General features: G+C 36.7%; 1 protein-coding gene across 2 annotated transcripts; it reads left to right on the top strand.

The window, feature by feature from the left end:
• Positions 1-2,455: 2,455 nt before the first annotated feature.
• LOC149163409 (amino acid transporter AVT1I-like) lies at positions 2,456-6,433 on the top strand. Of its 2 annotated transcripts, none has more exons than XM_089431694.1 (4): positions 2,456-2,613; positions 3,678-4,168; positions 5,050-5,657; positions 5,805-6,433. In XM_089431694.1, exons 2-4 carry the CDS (start codon positions 3,730-3,732, stop codon positions 6,318-6,320), a joined length of 1,563 nt encoding a protein of 520 aa, XP_089287820.1. In that variant the 5' UTR covers positions 2,456-2,613; positions 3,678-3,729; the 3' UTR covers positions 6,321-6,433. The 2 variants fall into 2 exon arrangements, with proteins under 2 accessions (XP_089287820.1, XP_089287821.1); XM_089431695.1 differs by lacking the exon at positions 2,456-2,613 and having other exon boundaries at positions 5,050-5,411; positions 5,535-5,657.
• Positions 6,434-25,591: the final 19,158 nt, after the last annotated feature.

Raw genomic sequence — 25,591 nt, 5'->3', positions numbered from 1 at the left:
AGGGAAGGCATATATTGTGTCTATTCAGTCTGTGAGCTGTATTGTTGGATTGCAGAGAGAGCAGGATAGCTTGTGAGCTGATTCTTTGTGTAATCTGAACATATTTACGCTTGTATGATAATACAGAGATTGAGGATTTTAGCTGAGGCTTTCCCTAGAGTATTCTTCTGTGTTCATGTGTGATTGCTTTCTCATTCTCGGTTATATGTGTTCTATTTGATCTTGCTCATATTCGATTAAGCTTCCGCAAGTTTGTTGTAGAAGTAGATCTTGTATTTTGCTTTAGTATATTGCATAATGTGTTGATCTACAGTGGGAATTTCTACACCAAATGCCCAAGGGGTTTTCCAAGGCACTAAATCTAGTTATGTAGTAAAAAATACAATTTAAATAATGAAACATTATGATCTCACCAAGAATCACATTGCTAGGTTATGGTGAAAAAGGTCAAACAATTGCCTTGTCAGACCACATCAGTCACAAGCTACTATTGTGCTTAAGTGCTTAAGAGTTGAATCTCCCTCCATTTGGATATTCTAGGGAGAAGGGAGAACCTGAAAAGTTTTTCTTTGGATTTATCTATCTATCTATCTTAGATATAAGTTATTGTCATAACATAGTGAGCACCGAATTAATTCATGGGATCTCCTTATCTATATACTAGGTAGACCCTTCATGAAATGATTTCACTGCTTAGTCTATGGAGGTGTACATACTCTATCCGTTATGGTTTGAGCCTAAAGCCGCCAAAGAGGAAACACATGCTCTTAATTGTTAAGATCATACAAGTTGTGTAATTCAAGATTTTATATACTTATTTGAATACCCTTCCATGTTCTTTGGTTGAAATAAAGAAATTTCTTCCCTAAAATATTTTATAGTGTCATTTTTTATATTCTTTTATACATGTTTATTTAGAAAAAAAATATGTTTAGCAACCAACATCTTTGAATTTAAATATAATTTAACATATGATGCTAACTTCTAAATTATAATCACTCCTAACTATTTTTACTACCTAAAACTCTCTAATCTAAATTAAAGTTCAAATTTAATATAATAATTCCTTAACCACTAAATGTATCTACTCACAACAACTTATTTCTATGCATAAAATCCTTCTTAGTTTAAAGTACTAAATCACAATTTATTTATAAAACTTATTTTTATAAAATTAATGTAATAAATTTTTATCTTGGTTATTAAGTTATTATAAACATTATATGATAGTTATTAGACTAGTTATATAAGTTAAATGACCAATGAATGTCTTTAGGCTTAGCAACACCAATGCAAACAATAAATACAACTATAACAACAAAGAAATCTTAAGGTTATAAACGTCTTACAACACTTTTAATAATGCAAATAATGACAAATCGTTATTTGTAAAATACAAATAACTTAATAAATTTAATCACAACTTTTCAATGAATAATAGCAATGATTTTTTTTTTAATTAACTCTTTCTAAAATATGATACCTCTTTATATATATATATATATATATATATATATATATATATATATTTATTTATTTATTTCTAAAATCTAATACCTCATATATATACACACTTGTCAACTCAATAACAACAAGTCTCTCAGCTACTAAATTAATATTAAAATAATTGTTAATACTTTATCTTAACTACAAAATCAACATATAAAAATAACATCATCTTAACTGTGAATCTACTTACTAGATAATAATAATAATAATAATATATCATCTTAACTGGTGAATCCACAAATAAGAATGATTGCAACTCATCTCCAACACTAAATCATAAAACATAATAAACACACTTATCAACTCACCCTTCCAAAAAATTAAATTTTACAAACAAGAATTTGTATCGCCCAAAGACTTCAGGGTTTGGTATGTTCACTTAAACACCGCCACAAATACATTTTTTTTTTTAATTCATTTTGAGAGAAATAAGTAGCCATTAGCCAGAGGCCGTATGGGTCTGGCTATTTCTGTACATGGACTGGATCACGGAAAAGCGAGAGACAGTAAAAACAACAATTAGAGGTCACGAGGGGACCCATCCAAGCAAAGCTTCTGAGTCGAGACTGACTGTAGTTCTCATCTCAGTTTGCTCCTGTGGCCCTTCTATTAAGACAATTACGACCTCACCAATTGCTTTCATTGAGAAAATTGATAATCATGTTTATGAAAGTCAAGTCAATTCCAGATCACTGATCCTGCATGCGTTAGTTTCCCTGATTCTTTTGTTTCTGCTTTAATTTCCTCATCATGTGCTATGCGTGATGGTTTGATTTGTCTTATCAGAAACCTAGGAATCATGGGTTTCTAATCATAAGCCTGTTAGTCCAATAACCTAAATAAAACACAGATCAGATCTGACTAAGGATTGATGGCTGACAGGTAGGCACTGAGGATTCAGATGGCTATGTTTTCATTTCCACGCTTGAAGTTAGCAGGGACGTCAGCGATGATGATCCTGTGTTATTCTCTCTCACTTTGGGAATTGTGAAATTCCGTTGTATTTGTATTTTGTTCTGCTTGCATGTGACTGCATAAAGTTATTCAGAATTGTTACCAGAAAGCTTTTTATGGGTGTTGGACAGTACAGATATCAGTGTGCAGGTAATACAAGACCGTTAAATCCTTAAAATTAGGATTTTTGGTGAGTAGTGATTCCCAAGTGTCTATATTTCACGGCAGCAATACATTGTTTGTTTGGGCTTACTGACTATTCATGGAATTTTTGATTTAAGAAATTTTGTTTTTTATTTTAAAGTATTTGTGGAAAAAGCATGTCTTTTAAGCAGCTCCCTGAAAACTAAGTGTTAGGTGTATGGAGGCTCCAGGTTGAAATCCCCTGATATACCTGTGCTCTGTGGAAGAGGCATATTCTATATACAAAAAGGAAAAAGTGACATTCAAGATGGACTTTGCCTAGATACAAAAAAGAAAAAGACATCCAAGCTGGATTATGCATAGTTGTTGATTCCTAATTGTGCACAATTTTAATGATAACATCCCTGTGCCTAAATACAAAAAAGAAAAAAGCATCCAATTTGGACTATGCCCAATTGCTGATTCCTAATTGTGCACAATCTTAATGATAACATCCCTAGGACTAAATTTAGAATAATCTTAATAATAACATCACACTATAAATTGATAGTTCTTCTTCTATCCAATATCCAATAAATATCCAATAAATAAACAAATTGATAATTCTTCTTCTATCCAATAAACAAAGATAGAATAAACAAATTAAATTAGTTCAATCTAACTTCAACTTAATCACCCTAATAAAAATAAAAATAAAAAAACCTAGCCACGCCAAAATAAAAACTATTTCAAGGTATTCAGTCATTGTATTTGTATTTGCCTTCTCCATTGTCAGTGGAATTTTGTTTTTATTTTTTATGCAAATGTCAAAAGCCATTGAGATATTTATGAAACATGCAATTGGGCAAGTAAGTGGGTGTTGTCTGGCACCTACGTGTAATTAGAATGTTTCATACAAGTAGATGTTCTACCACGAGAGTCAAATTGCTTTGAAATATTACAGCTTTGGTATGCCTCCCTGTCGATATCAGCCTGTGAGTGCAGCTGGTTGGAAAAATCTCAGCATTTTCCCGCTCCTTTTGGCTATCTAAGAAACACATTAAGCCCTGTTTTTTTCGATCTTTTCGCAGAATAGCGGTTGTTTACATACACATCAACTCCAGCAATCCAGCGAGCAGAAAGATGGATCGTAATGGGCATACTGGGTCCAATGGATCTCGCCGTATTAAGATACAGACGAACGAAGCTGAAGGCATGGATTCCCAAATAATACCACAATTGAGTCCTCAGTGGCCACAGACATTTGCAAAGTCTATGGATATATATTCACACTCTCCATCCTCTGGTAGGATCAATGGTGTAGGAAGTTCCAGTTTCCAAAACGAAAGCTTGTTTAGCTCATTCGAACACTTGCCTGAAGCGAATGGCATGGAGAATTCAAATACAGGTTTAAAGGAACCCCTGCTCATTCAAAGGAAGAGACATCCTCAAGAAGAATATGAAGAAAATGAGTACTGGGGAGACCATGCTATTGGTATTGTTGAACATGCAAATAATGAGAAAACTGATGAGGGCAGTACTTTTCTCCGAGCTTCCTTGAACGGCATGAATGTGCTTGCAGGTCGGTACCTGATCACCCTTGTGAGTTATCCTGTTCTGCACATTTGCTGTGTATGCATTCCATTTCCATATGCGTTTAGTAATCATGTACATGACCTGAATAGGGGTTGCCTCTTTTTATGCTCAAGATGCATTTTAAGGCATAAGTAAACCACCAACTACTTCTGCTCTGCAGTTTTTTTTTTCTTGAAAATGCATCTGATATTTCATTACTACACTGATCATGACCTTTATTCAGGGCAAGGTTCAAGTGGTATAACTAGCTTGGATTTAGTTGCTCATTCTAATCTGTCATAATGATCTTTTTCGGAGTTTATGGACTTGTTTATCAGATTGATAGTATTCCCCTTTTAAATTAATGCAGATTGAAATATAATAGTAGACTTCCAATCCTTCTTATAGAGTAGTAGAGCTTTGACATGACTGCTATTTGAATTTATAAAACACAATCTTCTCTGTGATGAACCCAATGCCATAATATCCTTTGAAAGAGGGGAATGTCCTCCAATAACCCCCAAAGTAAAACAATATAAGATACACAGTTATATACTGCATACATAAGGATAATAATCTCCCATATACTAATTTCTCAGTGATTCCTCATATGGCAAGCCCAGCTCTTAGTTCCCCTACTGTTTACTTGTACAAGTGCTCAGACCTTTCTTAGATAGTCTAGACTGTGGTGAATGTACGAGGTTTTATTGTTCAAATTAGTTAATAGGTCTGAGCACTTGGATTTGTCTTCACGATGAGTCTTGTTATAAACTTGAAACTTCGACACAAAAATGGCTACTGTGGTTAATTATTATCCCAATATGCAAGATATTCAAGTTAATAAGTTATTTCGTTCTCTGAGTTGATTAGATGTTGGTATTATTTCAGGAGTTGGAATTCTCTCTACACCCTATGCTCTCTCGGAGGGAGGCTGGTTGGGACTGAGCATTCTATTCCTTTTTTCAGCTATATGTTGCTACACAGGGATTCTTCTTAAACGGTGTATGGAAACTAATACACAAATTCGCAGCTATCCTGACATTGGGCAGGCAGCTTTCGGCCAGAAAGGAAGAATCATTGTATCAATATTCCTCTATGTTGAGCTTTATGCTGTGACTGTCGAATTTCTCATTTTGGAGGGGGATAATTTGGCCCAGCTTTTTCCTAAAGTGGCCCTAGAATTTGCAGGGATAAGGATAAACTCACAGCAATCATTCATTCTACTTTCGGCTTTTGTTATCTTGCCTACAGTATATTTACGCAACCTGAGTTTGCTAGCTTATATTTCAGCTAGTGGTGTTGCTGCATCTGTCCTTGTGGTGCTGGCAGTGGGTTGGGTTGGTGTATTTGACGGGGTTGGATTTCACTTACAGGGGCGCTTGTTGAATTTGGGGGGATTGTCCACTGCTATTGGTTTGTATGCCTTTTGCTTTTGTGGCCATGCCGTGTTTCCCAGCATCTATTCTTCAATGAAAGATCGAAAACAGTTTTCTATGGTAACCTCCATTTCCTCTGGCCTCTATTTAATTCTTGTTTCTCCATTATCCTGCTTTGATGAGAATTTTTATCTTGTAGACACTGTTGTTCTGTATTTGTTACTCTGAAATAGTAGACTAACTCTAACAGACGATGATGTGTGGTAGGTGCTGATTCTGTGCTTTGTAGTTTGTACAATGATTTATGGGAGCATTGCTGTGATGGGATATATGATGTTTGGCAATCAATTGGAATCTCAAGTAACATTGAACCTCCCAGAAACACTGGTAGCTTCGAAAGTGGCAATCTATATAACATTGATAAATCCCTTTGCAAAATTTTCTTTGACAATTACTCCTTTGGCCACGGCCTTGGAAGAGTTCCTTCCTTCATCAGGTGGCTGGCTTGTAGTATGGGGCACCGGCATCAGGACCTTGTTGGTTATAAGCACAGTAGCTGTGGCACTTGCAGTACCATTTTTTGGTTATCTAATGGCTCTGATAGGTTCTTTACTAAGCTGTTCAGTTTCCATTATCATTCCATGCATTTGCTACTTGAAACTATTTGGGGCAAGCATGTCTAGGCATGAGATGACACTCATCTATATAATCTTTATTCTGGGCATTGTAACAGCTATTACAGGAACTTATTCTTCTCTGCAGAATATTGCAGATGCTATGTAATATAATTAATTCTACTATCAGATTATAACTTCTAAACCTCGATTGATTGGGTTTTCAATTGAGGGAAGTCTTTTTGGCCGTGAAAATATATTAAACTTTATTCGTACTTCAAAGCGTCCAGCTTATTTGGTTTTGAAGTTTTGCATTCCTGCTTGGCACGTGATATTGTTTGGTAGGCTATTCCAATATAGATTGTTTGGTGGGATATTGTGGTGGGTTAGCGCAGTGGCTGTGGTATTTTTTGTTATTTCAAATTAGTCAATGAAACATCTGTGCCTCAAAGGTGATTCAGGCCTAAGAATGTTTGTGCATCAAATTGACTGCATAATAAGAGACATACATTGGATCGAGCATAGCATCACTGGCTTTATGTGTCCTCTTTAATTTCAATTATTGCAATATAAAGGAGATTGATAATTTAGATTGGAAAGCAATGCAATTCTTATCAGAATTGCATGAGATTGTGGTTATGTGTCAGTGGTTGTATGTCAATGGGCACCAGATGTATGTTGTGATTGAGTTACATCCTTGGAAACTCTATATTGGTTAGTTAGAGAGTGAAATAAAGTAGATGTGTGGGACATGTTTCTTACACTAATCTATTTAAAAAGAATGTGCAGAACTTAGAATGGAATAGTTGCAAAGGAAGAATAAAATGGAAAACCATTAAACAACACAATTCCCTGAGAAAACTCCCCAGGAAAAAAAAATCCACACTCCAAAGCAAGCTCATTGTATTCTCCAACCATGAACAAAGGTTACGATAGGCTTTCAGAGCTGTGTTCTTAACATAAGTAATTTGCAGCGATATTTTTACGATAGGCTTTCAGAGCTGTGCTCTTAACAGAAGTAATATGCAGAGACAGGAAAAAATAATGGATATTTAGCTAAGAAAATAATAGATATATATTTAAGCTGTAGTATTTTAAGGTAAGAGTTTCCAAAATAATTATTTAGTATACGTGATTATTGGTATTTCTTATACCAATCTTCATTTGCTAACAAAACAAAGGGCAGTAATTAAAATTTGGTTAAATAATTGCATCTTTAGATTTTTTGTTGTTGTCCTAATACTATTTATCTTATCTAATACTCTACATCACTACTATAATTCTATTAATATAATTCTATATAAATAGGAGCCAATGTAACCGTACATGTGCCTGTACTAAAATAGCATGGACACAGTTTAACTGTTTGAATACAATGTAATGGTTGGAAAGGAAGTTCAAAATTCTGTTCAGGTTCTACAAAGGTGATTATTAATGTATTTTGGGTATCAAAATAGTATGGATATAATTTAATATGGTTAGGGACAAGTTCAAAGTTCTGTATAGATTAAACAAAAACATAAGTGATTATCTCTGTTATTACATTGCTCGATTGGTGGGGATTTATGATTCTAATATCTCAACATCACTCTGACAGAAGGGAGAGTCATTTCAATTTTCCACTTTTGATAATATTTTTAGTACTATATGAATGGGCAATGTTCTTATGCAATTCAATCAACTTTTTCAATTAACAAATTTATTGATTATTTTGGGTATACGGTTCAAAACTTTTTCAATAAATAAATTTATTGATTTTTTTTTAATACTGATATTCTCAGGTGATAAATTTTTCGATTAAATTTGTTGGGTTAGTAGTTTGAGTAGTTATATTTACAGTTGGTTCTTTTATTCAGCCAAGTTTAAAGCCAAGTTTAATTCCAAAGGACATTTTTAGTTATTGTTATAAAACTAGAAGAATAAAAGATCTTGAGATGCATCCCACCTTGATGTTGAGTTTGTTTTGTATTTTGAATATAAAGTACATATTTTAGTAGTAAGGTTATTTAGATATAATTCATTCTTAGTAGTTTCGAAGATGTCATTCAATAAATAATGGAAGAAGTTGGTCTCACAAGTCTTATAATCCAATCCCAAACAAAACTATGTATCTCTGAGAACCCCTTGCAACACTATATCTCATATCTATCCTCCAACACTATATCTTATATCTATCTTCCGTTAAGTATATATATATATATATATAATTCGTTCTGGGTGAGGAGTTTGCTTTGAATTTTGAGTCCATGATACAGGGTGATATGGTTACATTAAATATGCATTTTCAATAAAGTGTATTGCATGCGCAACGCGACTCCTTTGGTAAGTCAAACTATTCACAGTCATCAACAACATCTCCTTCGAAGTTAGAGTTTGTCACGTGAAATCGAAGCTTGAATTTGTCACATGAAATCAAAGACAAACGGACAAGATTCCAACTTTAAATTAAAAAGTGTTATTAAGTTTTTTTTTACATTTCTGGAGGTCAAAGGCATTACATTTTAGTTTACATCTCTGGCAGTTGCCAGATGGGATCAAGAAACAGAGAATGATCAATAATATACAAATTTTAATGTCGAAGGAGGTCTCCATGGCTGCTTGGACTCCTGAAAGGCGTGATCTCGTGATATGTGCGATGACAGGGGAATGTCTGCTTTGTTTAAGATTCTGGTGCCAACAAATTGGCGTGCAACAAAATAGTTGGCAGTATTTTGTTAAACATGCCGAATACTGGGCAAGTTGGCTACTTCGCATTTATGGAAAACATTTTCGATGAAGGAAGCATCCCAGAAACGAATTTTTAATGAGAAAGCATCCAAAAAAACGAAAATTTCCAAACCCATCTTGGTCAAATATAGATATAAAAAATATATTTTAATTGTTATTTATTTTATAATAATAATATGTTCAGGTTTCAAACTTTTAATAAGTTGTTTAGTTGATGAGTTCAGGGTTTAGCTGGGAAGAGGTTAATTGAAAATGTAGGGAAGAAGTTAGTTAATGCCATCAATAAAGTATCTTCGGATGGAGAGGGTTATCTTAAATTATGAACAAGTTTGTATCTTTGTATAGGGGAGGTTACCTTAAACTATGAATAAAGGGGCATGGAAGGTTATTTTTTAAACATATTTGGTTATTGGGAAGTCATTTTAAAGTTAATGAAAAAGGGAAAAGGAGTGTTGGGAATGCTTGAAATATGAGGAAAATATAAGGGTTCTGGTTGATTTTTTTTTTTTTTTTTCTTATAATAAGACTCCTGGGATTTTTAAACAATAAGATTTAAACTATTATAAAGTATTTAATATGAGTTCACTATATTATATATAGAAATCAATTTAGGTAAAGTGGATAAAAATAATTTTTTATTTTTTTTTAATATAATTTAAACTATTACAAAGAAATTAATATACTCAATATAAATCTAACATGCCCGTGGAATTAAATTTAGATAGGAGGATAATAATATTTTTTTCATCTATTTTATCACTATTAACAAAGTACAGAAAATTTTATTTTATTTTATATATATATATATATATATATATATAATTTTTGTTTTTTATGATATAAGGAAATAAAATCTATATATATTTGGTTAAGTTTCAAATTTGAAAAGTGTAGAAATTTTTTTAGATTCAAAGTAATTAATCTAGAGCGAAAAAAAATTAACTGATGGAGAAATCCGAAACATACAAGAGAAAAAAATCATTCAACAAATTATACAATGATTTCATGGGAAAAACCACAACTAAAAACCCCTGCTATTTGTATATATATTGCATTAGTCAGAAAATATGAGAAGATCCAATTAACATGTTGAACACATGAAACAATGCCCCACTGTTAGACCTCCTACTAGTTCCTCAATCAGTTGGAACTAGTTTAACTAACTTTAACTGAGTTAAATTGAATTAATTAATTACAACTCAAAATAAATTCAGCTAGTTCCTCAATCAGTTGGAACTAATTACTAGTTCCAGCTAGTAATTAGTTGAATTAATTACTAGTTCTTCAATTAGGTGGAACTAATTTAACTAAGTTTAACTCAATTAAATTGAATTAATTAAGGCTCCTATAAAGTTGGAGCCACTCTACATGACTTAAGTTAGACCCTTTTAACCAAGTCAAATTCACTTAGATCACTGGTACAAGTTGTCTTGTGATGTCAAATTGCAATTTTTCTCCCAATTTAATTTAAGGGAAAATTAAATCAAAAATTCTTATTGCATTTTCAACCATTTTTTAAATAATATTTCAAATATTATACGAGAAAATTTGGATTTCAATCTTTTATTGAAATTTAAAATAAAATTGAATAAAAATAAAAATATTAATAATTTATAATTTTAATATAAAATTTAAGATTTGTTTTTTTGTTGATAAAAATGGGTGACCTTGGTGTATATTCTAAAATCAAAATCACTTATATAAAATAATAAATAATTGTGAAGTTAAAGATAGGTACCGTGATTTCTTTTTGTATAAGCAATAAATAAGTGTAATCTATGTATCATTTTCATATGGGTAATAAAAAATAGTTTTGATTCAGGTTATCATTTTGGAATAAGTAATAAACCATTAATATTATAAAGTTAAGGATAATGTTTATAATTTTAAAAGTTAAATTATAAAATTATTATTTTAATATGAGTAATTATGATTTATATTATTATTTTGGTATAAATAGTGAATAGTTAATATTTGTCAAGTTAGAGGTGAGATTTATAATATATTATGAATGAAATAAATAAATAAATAAATAAATATATATATATATATATATATATATATATATATATATATATATAATCAAATTAAATATGAAATTAAGATTAATAGTTATGATTTAGAAAGTGAAATTGGTTAGTAGAAGTCTAATTTAAAATATTTTGAAATAAACAATTATTACAATTTAGGATATAAAAGAATCTAAAAACCAATAATAATGTTTCTAACATATCCATATTGAAAATGAATAATAATATTTTTAATATATCTTATTTATATTAGGAGATTTTAAAGTCTAGCTTGAAGGGGGATTGGATAATTGATACAATTTTTTTTCTCCAATAAAACCCTAGATCAAACATATTGTTCATAGCATGGGAAGAGTTCATTAATGCAAGTGAATTTAATACAAGTTTCAAAGCCTAGTAAAAAAATAGGCCAATTTAAAGGCTAGGTAGATTCATTCGTTAGTGCAAGTAAATATGTCCATAATATTGAGAGTATTTTTCTATTGAGTGGATATTACCATGTGAAATATTGTTGCCAGTGATCAAAGGTTAGATTTACACTTAGTTCCTTTGAAGATTGAAGGTCATATATATGCTTAAGGGTATTAAAAGATTATAGAGTGGATCTATATTGTTTCTTGAACACAATGAACACAAATTTATCCACTTTATGAACAAACATATCTATCTATTGAACATGTGAATGGAGTAGATTATCCCATATTGAGCAAGACTATATGGTATTGAGTGAATGTATACATTGATTGTCACTATTACTTTTGCAATAATAAGTAGTGCATTTTTCACTTCAAATATTGCAGCCAAGGTTTCTAATCTTGAAAATAAATGAAGGAGACCTAGTAGGATTGATCTAGAATCTCTGACTAATAAATGGAATTAATCACAAAAGCACTTGTGGAATGCACTAAAGAAAGAGAAGCCAATTGTTTTGCAAACATAGAAAATATGCTTAGGGGAAATTCTCTTCTTTTGAGGAGAAAGGTCAAAAAACAAATATAAATTTATCGCTTTTAAGAGTAGGTTGTAGATACTAGAGCAAAGAATGCAAGAAATGGAAAGTAGATACAAGGGATTAATACAATAAAATAATGGTGGAGAGCATGAAAAAATGGGAAGCCAAATAATGATAGAAAAGACCCAAGAGATTGAAGGGAAGTTAAACAATATTTTGGCACTAAAAAAAGAAAAAACAAGATTTTTGACCCATCAAAGAGGCAATAAATAAATTAATATAGTTAAAACAAGATCAAAATAAAAGAACCTGTTGTAGCAGCTGCAACACCATCCAAAATTTTGGCCCGCATCCAATTTCAGAGCCTCCTTTGAGAGTTTTACTTGATGTTTGCATGGACTCGGGTTCACCCCGTGATCTTGTGTGAGTCTTTGCACCCACCTTGCTTGATCGTTCAATGAACAACTTTTGTATGTTGGTATCAATGTCTCGCTCGAAACCATGTGCTTGTCGTGCACAAGGTCTTCACTTCACGTGTATGTGTTGTGTTCACTAGGTAAACTAATTTGAAATGATCATAAACTAAAAACTGATGTAGAATTAATTAACCATTAATGATTTGAATGATAACTGAAAGCATGGAAATCGAGGTAAACAGCTTGAGAAGAACACTTTACGACAGCTGATTAAACATAAAATTGATGCATAACAGAAGTGAAAATAGTAAAAACACAGCAATACCAAACAACAAGATTGATGACGGAGTTCATCCATAATGGACTACGTCTCCAGGTCCGCTTTCAAGATGGGTGACTGTTTTTATTAGGAATGAGAAGAAGGTGTTGATTACACAGATATTTGATCAGTCTGAATGTGCACACAGGCACTTCTAATCACTGTCATTAGATAGCCCTTTGAACCAGCTTTCCAACACCTCTTACGGTTTCCAAAACCGACCCTGGATGCTCTCGTAATCTCGTCGGTTCTTCGGATATCTCTGCGGTTCTTCGGCAATAGATCTCTGCGGTTCTTCGGCAATAGATCTATCTCCTGTAATAGATCTCTGCGGTTCTGCGGTTTTCGGCAATAGATCTATCTCCCGTAATAGATCTTTGCGGTTCTTCGGCAATAGATCTCTGCGGCTCTTCGGTCTTCGGCAATAGATCTCTGCGGTTCTTCGGCAATAGATCTCTGCGGTTCTTCGGCAACGAACTCGTCGGTTCTTCGGCAATAGATCTCGTCTGCGGTTCTTCGGCAATAGATCTCGTCTGCGGTTCTACGGTGATCATGAATTGAATCTGCAGTATAGATCTGGTGCAGATCTATAGATCTGGGGCCTGCTCGCATTTACAATTTATTTCACGGCTAGGTTTTAGATCTGAGGCTAGATCTAGGCGGCTAATTTCTGCGGTCAGATCTAGATCTAATCTTATCTTCTGTCTTATTTGTCTGCGGCTGGGTTCTACGAGCAAGTAAAATATGGCTCCGAGCTTCGCAAAAATAACTGGTGGCTCATCCGCCTCTGAAGGGCAATCTCCTGCCCATATTGTGAGTGAAGCCCCAGCTCCCACTATCCAAGTGGTCCAGGACTCACTCGATGAAGCTTTGAAGTTCTCCGAAAGTGCCCTAATTTGTCGGTTCAATGGTTTTTGGCCGCGGCTGATAGCACTCCACAATTGGATCTCGGAGGTATGGAAGCCTATCATTTCTGATGAAATTAATATCTACCCTTGTGCTAGAGGTTTCTTTATAGTAGATTTCGAAAATCCTGAAAGCAGACAATGTATTCTAGATTCCGGCCCTTGGTTTTGGGAAAAATCAGGCCTATTCATGAAGCCATGGAACCCATCATTCGATCCCTCTACAGCAGTGATAACCTCAGCACCAGTTTGGGTGAGATTGCCAAGCCTACCCTTGCATCTCTGGAATCTCTCCTCGCTAAAAGCCATCGGAAATGCAATTGGGAAATTTTACTGCAGGTGCCCAGAAACAGAGGAATATGCCAGAACCACCTATGCACGCATCTGTGTGGAAATGGATTTCAGCGCCGGATTCCCAGCTGAAATAAACCTAACAAGTAAAGACTATGTGTGGAACCAGAAGCTTGATTATGAAAGTGTCCTCTTCAGATGTCGATCGTGCTTTGAGACGGGGCATCTAGCCAAAAATTGCCCAAAAGCCTCTGAGAAAAATTTTGCTAGAAAAAACCACCACAGATCTACATGGTGGGAAGGAGCACAAAAAGAACACTACACTGTCATCAAAGAAGAAGAATATTCTAGAGAAAATGAGTCACAAGAAATGAAGGAAGAAGGAAACAACTCTCAAAACAAGCAAGGAGAAAGCCCGCCCCAACAAATCAACAGTTATGAGGATTTGAATACCGCGGAAAATCAATCTTCATTTAATAGCAAAGCAGATCTCCTAAACCAAACTTCTTCTCCGACTATTTTCAAAAGAACGAACACAATAGATCGCGAAGCTAAGACACCAATGTCCCAAGAACCAGAAGAGATGAAGGAGATGCAAGACAAAGGAAGTTGGAAGACCGTAGAGAAAAGAAAGAAAGCTACAACACCAATCTCGCCAAGAAAGACGAGGAGCCAGACAAGTAAAAATTAAGAAAATTGTAGGTCCGATAGACCAATTTGGTCTCAGTGGACGTTAACCATCATCATCATCATCATCATCATCATCACAAAAGTCAAAAACCACTCTCTTCTCCTCCATGGACAAAACTGCCTATTATAGGCCCGTGGATACATAAAAATCACCTTTGGCTACATTTGGGATGAATTTGGTTGATTTTGGATAGGGTTTGAGCTCGGTCTTGTTGACATTAGACACCTAGGCAGTTTGCATGGTCTTCGAATTAAATTTGTAACAAAAACTTAACAAAAACCCAAAAATACCTTGGATAAACCCGAAACCGCTAGTTGGCAGCTAACCAGGTGGAGGAGAAACTGTCGCATGTGAGCGTCGGGCGGTCAACTTCCTGACTGCCACCTAGTGGTCTTCCCTGGCGGTTCGGCGACGGTTTCATTAACCGCCCGCATGTGACAATTGTCAGCTTCCCCAAGGCGGTTACCTCCACGGTTGACGGTTATATCCCAGCGTTCACATTACCCGCGTGGTGAACTTCTCTGGCGGTGAACTCCCACACTAGTCACATACTGCCCTTTCTCCAACGCGGTTAAGTATCCGCGCGGTTATCAGACGGCTTCATGAAACCTTGATGGTTTATCACATCTTCGGTCACATGACCATGCGGTCCCGCTGCGGTCTAACGATGGCAGTTAGGGATTGTTTTAAATATATTTGAATTGCTTTGAATATAAAATGAATAGGCCGAGAGTGTTTTATAACCTAGGTTTAGGTTTTAGGTTAGGGTTCTAGGGTTTGTATTGAGTTTTGATACATGGTTTAGAGCTTAGGTAATGTATTTTACATAGTTGTGATGTATGTTTTAATACATGGTCATGTATAGATTTAGGGTTAGATCTAAGATTAGGGTTTTATATTTTACATTAGGTGTAGAAACACCTTTTCCAAGCATTGTCACAAAGCAACATAAAACCACATGCATGTTGTCGACACAAGCGACGTTTGTGACAACTCCCTTTTGTCGATAACCATATCAAACCTTTGCTACGGATGACACCAATGTCGACATCAAAACCTGCGAAGATGAACAACAAGGCACATGTCTCCTACCAACCCTGGCGGAATTGTCGATGAACATAAGTCGACAGCCATGTACAACCCATATCGACTGAATGCCATGAAACCATAAACATTATCTGAACAACCTGATCCATAATCAACACTGTCGAACTGGCAAAGCTAAAATGAATTTAACGACAACACTGAACACCTGTGCAATTGAATCAATGGAATCCTCTTGGATCATTCCTCTCCACTTGAAATCTTTTGGACCACAAAAGTTTGACGAATCAAATATTCGATGAGGGTGGAACTCCCTCTCTTTCCACCTTGACCTGACGATGTACCAATACGTTTGATCAATCACTTGCAAGTGATGACCCTGATGATGTTGACCATGGCACTTTTTCAGTCGGTGACCTGTTTCTTGCATCTGCAGTATCAACAACTTATGACGATGGGTAAACAACCTGTTATCAACATGGAAATTGAATTCTTTCCATGAAGAATCATGAGTTAGTGATTCACAATCTTTGAAAACAGTCTCTACTGGATATTGTTTATTACCATCAACATGTATAAACAATCTATTTTGCAAAATGAAAGAGATAATCAAAGATACTTTTGACATCAAACCAACTACTTGAATTGACATACTTTCCTGCTTCCTGTTTACTAAGTGTACTTGTTGTAATGAACCTATCCAACTGTAACGTGGAATTTGCTGCAACTTAGTTTGTCTTTGAAAGTATTAATTTAGCAGTTGATTTGTTTGAATCACTTTTCCTTCTTTCATTAAATGATGTTTGCATTGACTAGCACTTTCTTCTGATGCATAAGTTCCCATTAGACACTTTGACACTGCTTTAGATAAGGTTTTGATATGAAAACAAATAGGTTTCCTCTCCACTTGAAAAGAGGTTTCCAAATTGTTCGAGACATGACATGGCAACACAATACAAGATAAATTGAACACTGACTTTCCCCAATACTGACCTGCACCCCTGAAACTGAAAATAAACATACCATATAAAACAAGTCTCTAATTAGACTCACATGTACCATTCCCTGCAATACACTGCTGATGATGATAGTTTCTAGATTCAGTTGAATGAATGAGTTGAGAGTCGTTCTGTCTTTACGAAGATGTTCATATCAAATGTATCTCATGTTGCTTATCATGTTTATGAATAAGATTTTTTGGAAAAGAATTAACCAACTTGACCAATTGATCTATAAACTGAATCTCGCATTGCGAACAATCATCCTTATGTTGTTCCTTAATAAACATGAGTACATATTTACTTGAAATTATTAACTACTTAACTTGATTTATAACAATTAAATCCAAGTTTGATTTGACTTTATGTGTCCTAACAATAAATTCAACCCCATCTTTCTTAAGGTGATATTTATGTTCTCTTCTGTAAAACACTGCATATCTATCATAAAGATAAGGACTTCCTAAGACAACTCTATATATGTCTACTGGGACCACATCTAACTCCACTTCATCAATGTAATTAGCTGTAATGGAAAATCTTAATTGACATTGTTTGGTGACTTTTATCTGAGTTGATTTATTTAGCCATCCTAATGGGTAAGGTCTTGGATGGTTCTGTCTTTCCAAACCCAAACTTTTAACTAAATATTCAAAGATTAAATTCACCTGTGATCCACTCTCAAACATTGTATCTATCTTTGTATGCTTAGAAGTTATCCTTATGTTAAACAATTCAACTCTTTTATCCTCATGTGAAGGATTTATGTTTGAAGAAGATGCAATAGTTTTCGAACTTGAACCAGTATCAGAAGTTTTACCTGTCGTAACCATGGTGGTTATCCTCCTTTCATCACCTGAATCTAAACCTAGATCCTGCTAGACTGCTGCAATGGCCTTATTTTCATCCTTCTCCTTAAGGAACCTTTTGGGCTTAAGTTCTGGATGAAGTTTCCAGCACTTCGATTCATCATGACCAATTCTCTGGCAATGAGAACAAGTAGGTCTTTCCTTCTGAACAATCGTTGATTTCTTTCTCTTCGAATTGTTCTTCCCCTTACTGTCACTGGAATCTTTGGTTTCCAACTCTTTGGATGACTACGATGAAAACTTGAATGGTCTGCCACCTGATTCATTATGTATGGCTTGAACACACACCTCATCAAAATCATCAGGATTAAACATCAATAAAGTTTGCTGCAAATATGAATGTAAATTGCCGATGTATTTTAACAAAGCTTCACGTGTATCCAATGAAATACCAAGCGCCAATGATTTCTTTCTAAAATCCTGAGTAAACTCCTGAACACTCTGCCCTTTACCTTGCCTCAGATGCTGCCAATCAATAGAAGCTTGCTACATGTATCCTAAAGGATAGAACGTTTTCCTAAGAGATTTTAAAAACTTAGACCATGATGAGATGACTTTTCCTTTACGCTTTACATCTAGCTGAGTTTTACTTTCCCACCAGATTAAAGTTGTTCCCCCCATTCTAAGTGTAGCTAACTGAATTTTAGTTTTATTGCTAGAAATGTTCTGAATGTGACAATACACTTCTAACTGCTTAATCCAGTTATCTAGCTTTTTAGGATTCAATTCGCCACCATAAACATGTAAATCAAATTTAATATCAAGTTTCAAAAGAGATGGTTTCTTAGGTTTCTTTTCCGTTTCAGATTCTACATTGGAAGAAGAGGAAGAAGAAGAGGATGATGGAGATGATGGAGGTGAAGGTGGTTTATTAGTCTTCCCTTTACCTTTGTCCTTCTTCGATGGCTTTGAAGAAGAAGCTGCATCTCTCACCTTCTTGTCTTCGTACAGTTCTCCCAACATCTGCTACATAGTCAAGAATGCCTGCTGAAACTGTTCTTCACTCATCTTAGTTTCAGTTTTTTCATTTGCGTCAGGTCCTGACATGGTTGATTTAGGATCGAATCATCGCTTTTCAATCTCTGGATTGATTTGCTCAAGGATTCCTTCTCCTCGTAGCGACTTTGACCTGGTTAATATTCGATGGAAAATTCTTCAAATGAAACCTGCTCTGATACCAAATTATATGATCTGAAACATAAACTAAAAAATAATGCAGAATTAATTGAACATTAATGATTTGAATGATAACTGAAAGCACAGAAATCGAGGTTAACAACTTGAGAAGAACACTTTACGACAGCTAATTAAACATAAAATCGATGCATAACAGAAGTGAAAATAGTAAAAAAACAACGATACTAGACAGCAAGATTGATGACAGAGTTCGTCCCTGATGGACTACGTCTCTGGGTCTGCTTTCAAGATGGGCGACCGTTTTTATTATGAATGGGAAGAAGGTGTTGATTACACAGAGATTTTATTAGTCTGAATGTGCATGCAAGCACTTCTAATCACTTTCATCAGATAGCCTTCTATACGAGCTTTCCAATGCCTCTTACGGTTTCCAAAACCGACCCCGGATGCTCCTATAACACTGAAAACAAAAATCGCCTATGTCCTCCAGAATCTGCATACAAAAGTCAAAAACCACTCCTGTCCTCCATGGACAAACTGCCTCTTATAGGCCCATGGATACATAAAAACCACCTTTGGCTACATTTGGGATGAATTTGGATGATTTTGTATAGGGTTTGAGCTCGGTCCTATTGACATTAGACACCTAGGCAGTTTGCATGGTCTTCGGGTTTAATTTTGTAACAAAAACCCAAAAATACTTTGGATAAACCCCGAAACTGCTAGCTGGCAGCTAACTGGGCGGAGGAGAAAGTGTCGCATTTGAGCACCGAGCGGTCAACTGCCTGACTGCCATCTGGTGGTCTTCCATGGCGGTTCAGCGACGGTTTCGTTAATCACCCGCATGTGATAACTGTCAGCTTCCCCAAGGCGGTTACCTCCATGGCTGATGATTATATCCCAGCGTTCACATTACCCACGCGGTGAACTTCTCTGGCGGTGAATTCCACACTGGTCACATACTTCCCTTTCTCCAATGCGGTTAAGTGTCCGCGCAGTTATCTGACGGCTTTATGAAGCCCTGATGGTTTATCACATCTCTGGTCACATGACCATGCAGTCTCGCTACGGTCTAATGATGGCAGTTAGTGTTGGAATTATGATATAGGTGTTGTCCTTGATGGCAAATCACTCAGATGAAAGATGACAGTACAACAGGTTAACAACAAAGAATTACAGATCAGACTACACAAAATGAATAAAGAAAGGTATACGTAGGTTCACCTTGATCAAGCTGCGTATACACATAGGTTCACTGACCACAAGTAGCGTATATGTACACATGCATTTTCACAGAAGGAAAAGCGCGTATACCTTGGAAAACTAAGTTTTTGTTCCGAGGCATTTGGTCCATGGTATTTTGATCCATGGTATTGGTCCAAGGTATCTGGTCCGAGGTATTGACCCTAGGTATTTGGTCCAAGGTATTGGTCCTAAGTGGTTTTGGTACATGGTATTGAGAAAGGCCTAAATATATTTGAATTGTTTTGAATGTAAAATGAATAGGGCGAGAGTGTTGTATAGCCACGGGGGCTTCACTAGGGGAGCAATATCATACCACATGGGTTCATATTGGGGGATATATATTGAGTAAAAAATGACATAATATATTGGGGGATATATAGGGGGTAAAATATAAAAAATGGAGCTCAAAGTTAATGAAAAAATATAAAGGGGTGTAAAAAATGTTAATGAAAAAATGGATACCTACAATATCTAGTCGAAGTAAGGGTTTTTTAAATTGGGAAGCCATATTGGGTTTATATTGGTAGGGGGTTAAATAATGTGATTTTTAGAGGGATTTTCCAATATGTAGTCAAACTAAGGGTATTGTTTAATATGCCACGAATGCACGTGATATGTCAGAGGTTCACTGAGTTAATCCCCCGTGTGTATAGCTTAGGTTTAGGTTTTAGCTTAGGGTTCTAGGGTTTGAATTAAGTTTTGATACATGGTTTAGAGCTTAGGTAATGTATTTTACATAGTTTTGATGTATGTTTTAATACATGGTCATGTATAGATTTTGGGTTAGATCTAGGATTAGGGTTTTAGATTTTACATTAGGTGTAGAAACACCTTTTCCAATCATTGTCACAAAGTGACATAAAACCACATACATATCATCGACACAAGCGGCGTTTGCGACGACTCCCTTCTTTTGACAACCATATCAAACCTTTGCTACGGACGACACCCATGTCGACATCAAAACTTGTGAAGATGAACAACAAGGCACATGTCTCCTACAAATCCTGGCATAACTGTCGATGAACATAAGTTGACAGCCAGATACAACCCATATCGACTGAATGCCATGAAACCATAAACATTACCTGAACAACCTGATCCATAATCAACACTGTCGAACTGGCGAAGCTGAACTGAATTTAGCGACGACACTGAACACCTGTGCAATTGAATCAACAGAATCCTCCTGGATCATAAACATTCGTCGAATTCACACACAGAGTCATATGCACTGTCACACAAGCATCGTCGCGGTCATCCAACAATCAATCACAAGCGTTGTGCTGGTTGCTTGCACCGTCAGTCGATCTTGTTGAGCATGTGTGTCTTGATGTTTTTAGGTGTCTTGGTGTCAAGTCATGTGAGTGTGTGTTTGCAAGGTCACGTATGCACCATTTCACTCGCTCACACACTTAGTCATTTTTTTTGAAATTATGATGACCAGATCACCTTCTCACAAATGGACCATCACCCTGTCATCCACTTGATCGACTCTCACTAGAACAACGCAGAATAGCCCAACAAGCCATTTCAAGTTGCACTGCCCACAAGCTCATCAATCAACCCTCCTGCTAGTCAACCAGAGATTTTGACTGGGTGGTCAACCCCGGACTGACTCCACTAAAAAATTGTGCAGACGCTGTAGACCATGTCCACTCTGCTGACTGAGAAAGTTGTGCAGATAGGCCGGACATACACCCAATTCTCGTCCATGTCTCCCTCATAAAATTGAGCAATTTTCCCAGCCGGCCACCATTTAGCCGACTGACTGCTCACTTGGAAAAATACGTAGATTTCATGAGCAAGCACTTTACAACCCAACAGTCCACTAAGTTAAGAAATTGTGCAGAGGTAGTCAGCAGGTCAGCCTCCCAACAACTGTGCAGTTTTTCCCTCCAGTACCTGCTTCCAACTCCCTCTAATAACTGCGCAGTTTTTGTTGCCAAGCTCCTGCAGCTCATTGCCAGTTCCCTCCAAGAACTGGACAGTTTTTTCTGCCAAGCTCCCGTTGCTCGCTCACTCCAAAAATTGCACATATCTTGCCTGCCTAGTCCTCCTGCAACGTACACTGCTTCTCCCAAAAATTGCACAGATTTTTCCTCCAGCCAAGCCAAATCCCGCGGATAGTCACCGCTGATCTAGAATGTCTGTCTCCGTCTCCCAGTGACTTCTGCATAGATTTCATCAGTAATTCCCGAAGCCTACATCCAAACTCGAAATTGCCTCACATAGTTTCGTAACCTTGTCCTTTGTCTCGGTCTCCTACATCCAAAAACGATCATGCATCATGGTAATAGGAGGTTTATGTATTTGGTGTCATCTTGTCATGATTGACTGCAAATATAGGTACATGAATAGACATGACACAATGACAGATGGGATGAACAAAGACATGTGCGCGAGAGGATGAATAAATGATGCATGAGAGGAGATGTGTTCGTGAACGAACGACCTTGAAAAGATGTGTTTGCGGATGGAAGAACGAACGAACATGCAAGGATGAGTTCGCGGAAGGACAAATGGACGAACATGCATTTTCGCGAACGGAAGAACAAACTATGCATGCGAGGAGATGTGTTTGCGAATGGACTACCATGCGAAGATGTTTTCACGGATGGACGAACATATGAACATGCGAAGATGTGTTCGCAGATGGACAAACGAACGATAATGCATTTTCGCGAACATATGAACATGTCAAGCATGCCAATGTACAAGCAAGGAACAACACGTGAACGCAAAATCAAGTGAACCCAATGACCATCGAAGACTCCGCACACCCTGCCATGTGGAGGTGAAGCTGTGATACATCGTGAGGACATCCATCACTTAGTAGCAGTGCAGCTCGACATGCACACCAGTAGCTGCACGAACGTACCAGCTCTATCATGTTGAGTCGTTTCATGAGTCATGTCGGCTACATCACTATTGTGGGCCATACTGTGTCAATCAATGTAATGTAACGTGGAAATCCAAGAGACCCACTTGTAATATGAAGAGTCATGTAAATTTGAAAAGTCATGAAAGTTAAACAATCATGAGGGAAGTCGAATAGTCACAAGGGTTAGTTTTACCCTTAACTATAAATAGCCCTCATTTGCACATGAAATGGACTTTTTCACCTTGGCTCCTCCCACATAGCCTTGAGAGTCTGTAATATTTTCTTTGAGGAGCGAGCAGTGGCTCCAATGCCCCACCCACGGGGCTAGCGATGTAATGGTGTACCGATGTGTCTTGGAACTTTCGCTTAATTCAGAAGCCTGCTAACAGGCCAACACATTTTCACACATATGTTGTAGCTATTTGTAAGATTTGTCTTGAACACTTGTAATACATGTTTCTTTAACCTGTGTTAAACAATTGAACTCATTCATCTGTTCTAATACATATATTTATGAAAATGTGTTGTATAAGTTGTTAACGCTGTCTTGACCGTGTTGGTTACCTCCACGGACATCAAACAGAACCTTTCAGGTAAGCCTATTATAACGACTATCGCACTCGAGCAGACTGTCCTGCTGGGTGTTGTACGTGCTATCTTCCCTTATGTGTTGTGACTACCGCATCCATGTGGATTGCTCCTCCAAAAGCTATGCATGTCTTGTTGTGTTGTGTGTCTCTGATAGAGTTGGGACTTCCTCCCTTCCGACTTGAGACTCACTCCCACCCTCTCTCTCTACGGTGAAAGAGCCTTGACACAAGTAACACTAGCACTCACTAGGCACGCAGACCTCATCGTTCAAAGACAAAGCATACCACCCTCACGTGCTGAAAAGCAAGAACTAAGGTATATCTTTAAGATAATGGAAATTGGGCCATCGTACCAGATGGGAATCCTACACCAAACGGTGTGAGGTCTAGTTGGGACTTCATACTGGGGAGATCACCTGATGTTACCAAGTCAAGCACTGTCAACATTTTGGCGCTAGAAGGAGGGCTAGATGACTAGCTGAGCCCGTACATCTAGGTTGAATCTCTTACCTAATGAATCATACACAATTTGTGCTCCTGGGGCGTTTCTCTCATTTCTCCCCTAATCAGCTATCAATCCTTGATGAGCTTCTCGATCACTTGTCCCTGTTAAAGTTTGATGGTGAGGACAGAACGTCCGTAACCGAGCACATTTCTGATTTTCTTCATTTCTGCAAATCTCATGAAATTTATAGTGATGAGCTTGTTTACGTACTCTTCTTCCTCACCCTTGAAGGTTGTGCTAATTGGTGGTGTAATACCCTACCATTGGTTTCGTCCATTCCCTTCTCACTTTCCTCAAGGAGCTCCATCAAGCCTTCGATGAGTGTGACCACCAAGATGTCTATGAAAGAATCTCTCCTTTAAGAATGAAGCCTGAAGAATCAGTTAAAGAATTTCCTACCCTCTTCCTTCACCTTTGTCACGAAATTCCTGAACGTTTTGTGGACCTTGACTTCATGAGCCAAGAGCTGAAACGCTTGGTTCATGTCTCCCGAAACGTTGTGTTAGGTCCAACCCTAACCCGTTTATTTATGTAATAGGGTTGAGTCATAGCTATAGTTAGTTAAAGAGTCAATAAATCTCGTATTAATAATTGTAAGTGGTTGACCCACATTTAAAGAAAAGGACCAAAGTTAGTTGCAAACGGGCCATGGTATTAGATAGATGGTATTGAGAGAACCATGGTATTGACCCATGGTATTGCATGTATGAATCCTATATAAAGGATAGAGACTCCCCATTGAGGAGCGTCGTGTCTTATTTTCTAATCGAGCTCTGCTCTGTTGGAGGTTGCCCCCTCGAAGAGGCAAGTGAACATTTCTTTCATCTCTAAATAATAAAATACTTGTTGTTTTTTCTCATTTTGTTTTGTGTTCTAGGTTGTATTTCTTTGTATATTTGGTATTTTGGCATCTTCTCGCAGGTCAAGAGTATAACAAGTGTTATCAGAGCGTTTTCCAAGGCCGGTGGTATCTGCATTTTTAGTAGAATGTTTTTTAGGCTAGAGACGTGTTCTGACATCTTTAAACCACGGGATCTGTCATTGAGCGCATAAACCTGTGGATTTGCAGAGGCATGCACACTGGAAATACAAGAGGTGGTCATGCTTATTGGACTCCCTTGTAACCCCTGTGGGTACCCCTTTGAGTAGTAGCACATTAGATAGTGCATGGACTGTCTTCCACGTACCCTTTGGGGTATATCGGAAGCCCCATAGGCTCACCTAAAACCTCACCTTAGATAAACTATCGACCATCTTGCTGCTATAGTACACCGAGAACAACACTCATGATGCTTATAAGAGACTTAGCCCATAAGAATTAGGACAATGAGTTGATCAAGGTGGTACCATTCACTTGTTAGCTTCAATTTTCGGGTGGTCCCAAATTTTTTCAAAGTGACGACAAGTGACCAAGATCTGTGTATGGTAGAAACCAGAGCTCAATCCATGGCCAACAAGAAGATCGAGAGCCTTGAAAAATAGTTGGCTTCTTTCAAGAGCCTAGCGGACCAGATGTAGAAATTCATGGACACATTCACAAGGGAAAAGTCAGGGTTGCAATCGGAGGCACATGGGTTTAATGAAGACCTTGAAGGCGAATCTAGCCATCATATTCACTTCCATGGAAATCACCAACATTCCCACCCTTGACCACCCAAGCTGGACATGTACAAATTTGATGGCTCTAATTCGGCAGTATGGGTAGCAAAAATGGACCAATATTTCATTCTGAATGATATTGTAGATGATGAAACTAAACTATGTGTGGGAGGCCTTTACTTAGACCAAGAGAGATGGAAATGGTGGTAGTGGCATCAGAAATGCTATCTCAGGAAAA

Source organism: Pinus tabuliformis, chromosome 5_1 (genome assembly GCF_031772625.1).
Source record: "Pinus tabuliformis cultivar Carrire ecotype Pingquan chromosome 5_1, CPIR1, whole genome shotgun sequence".
Classification (NCBI taxonomy): domain Eukaryota; kingdom Viridiplantae; phylum Streptophyta; class Pinopsida; order Pinales; family Pinaceae; genus Pinus; species Pinus tabuliformis.
The sequence above is the reverse complement of the archived record's forward strand: the minus strand, read 5'-3'. Positions and strand labels throughout refer to the sequence as shown.

What these genes read in the sequence shown, in the direction of transcription:
- LOC149163409 (XM_089431694.1), top strand. Translation starts at nt 3,730, where the DNA reads ATGGATCGTAATGGGCATACTGGGTCCAATGGATCTCGCCGTATTAAG. An exon ending in CGGCATGAATGTGCTTGCAG is followed by an intron (nt 4,169 to 5,049) that starts GTCGGTACCTGA and finishes GTATTATTTCAG; the next exon opens with GAGTTGGAATTCTCTCTACA. An exon ending in ATCGAAAACAGTTTTCTATG is followed by an intron (nt 5,658 to 5,804) that starts GTAACCTCCATT and finishes GATGTGTGGTAG; the next exon opens with GTGCTGATTCTGTGCTTTGT.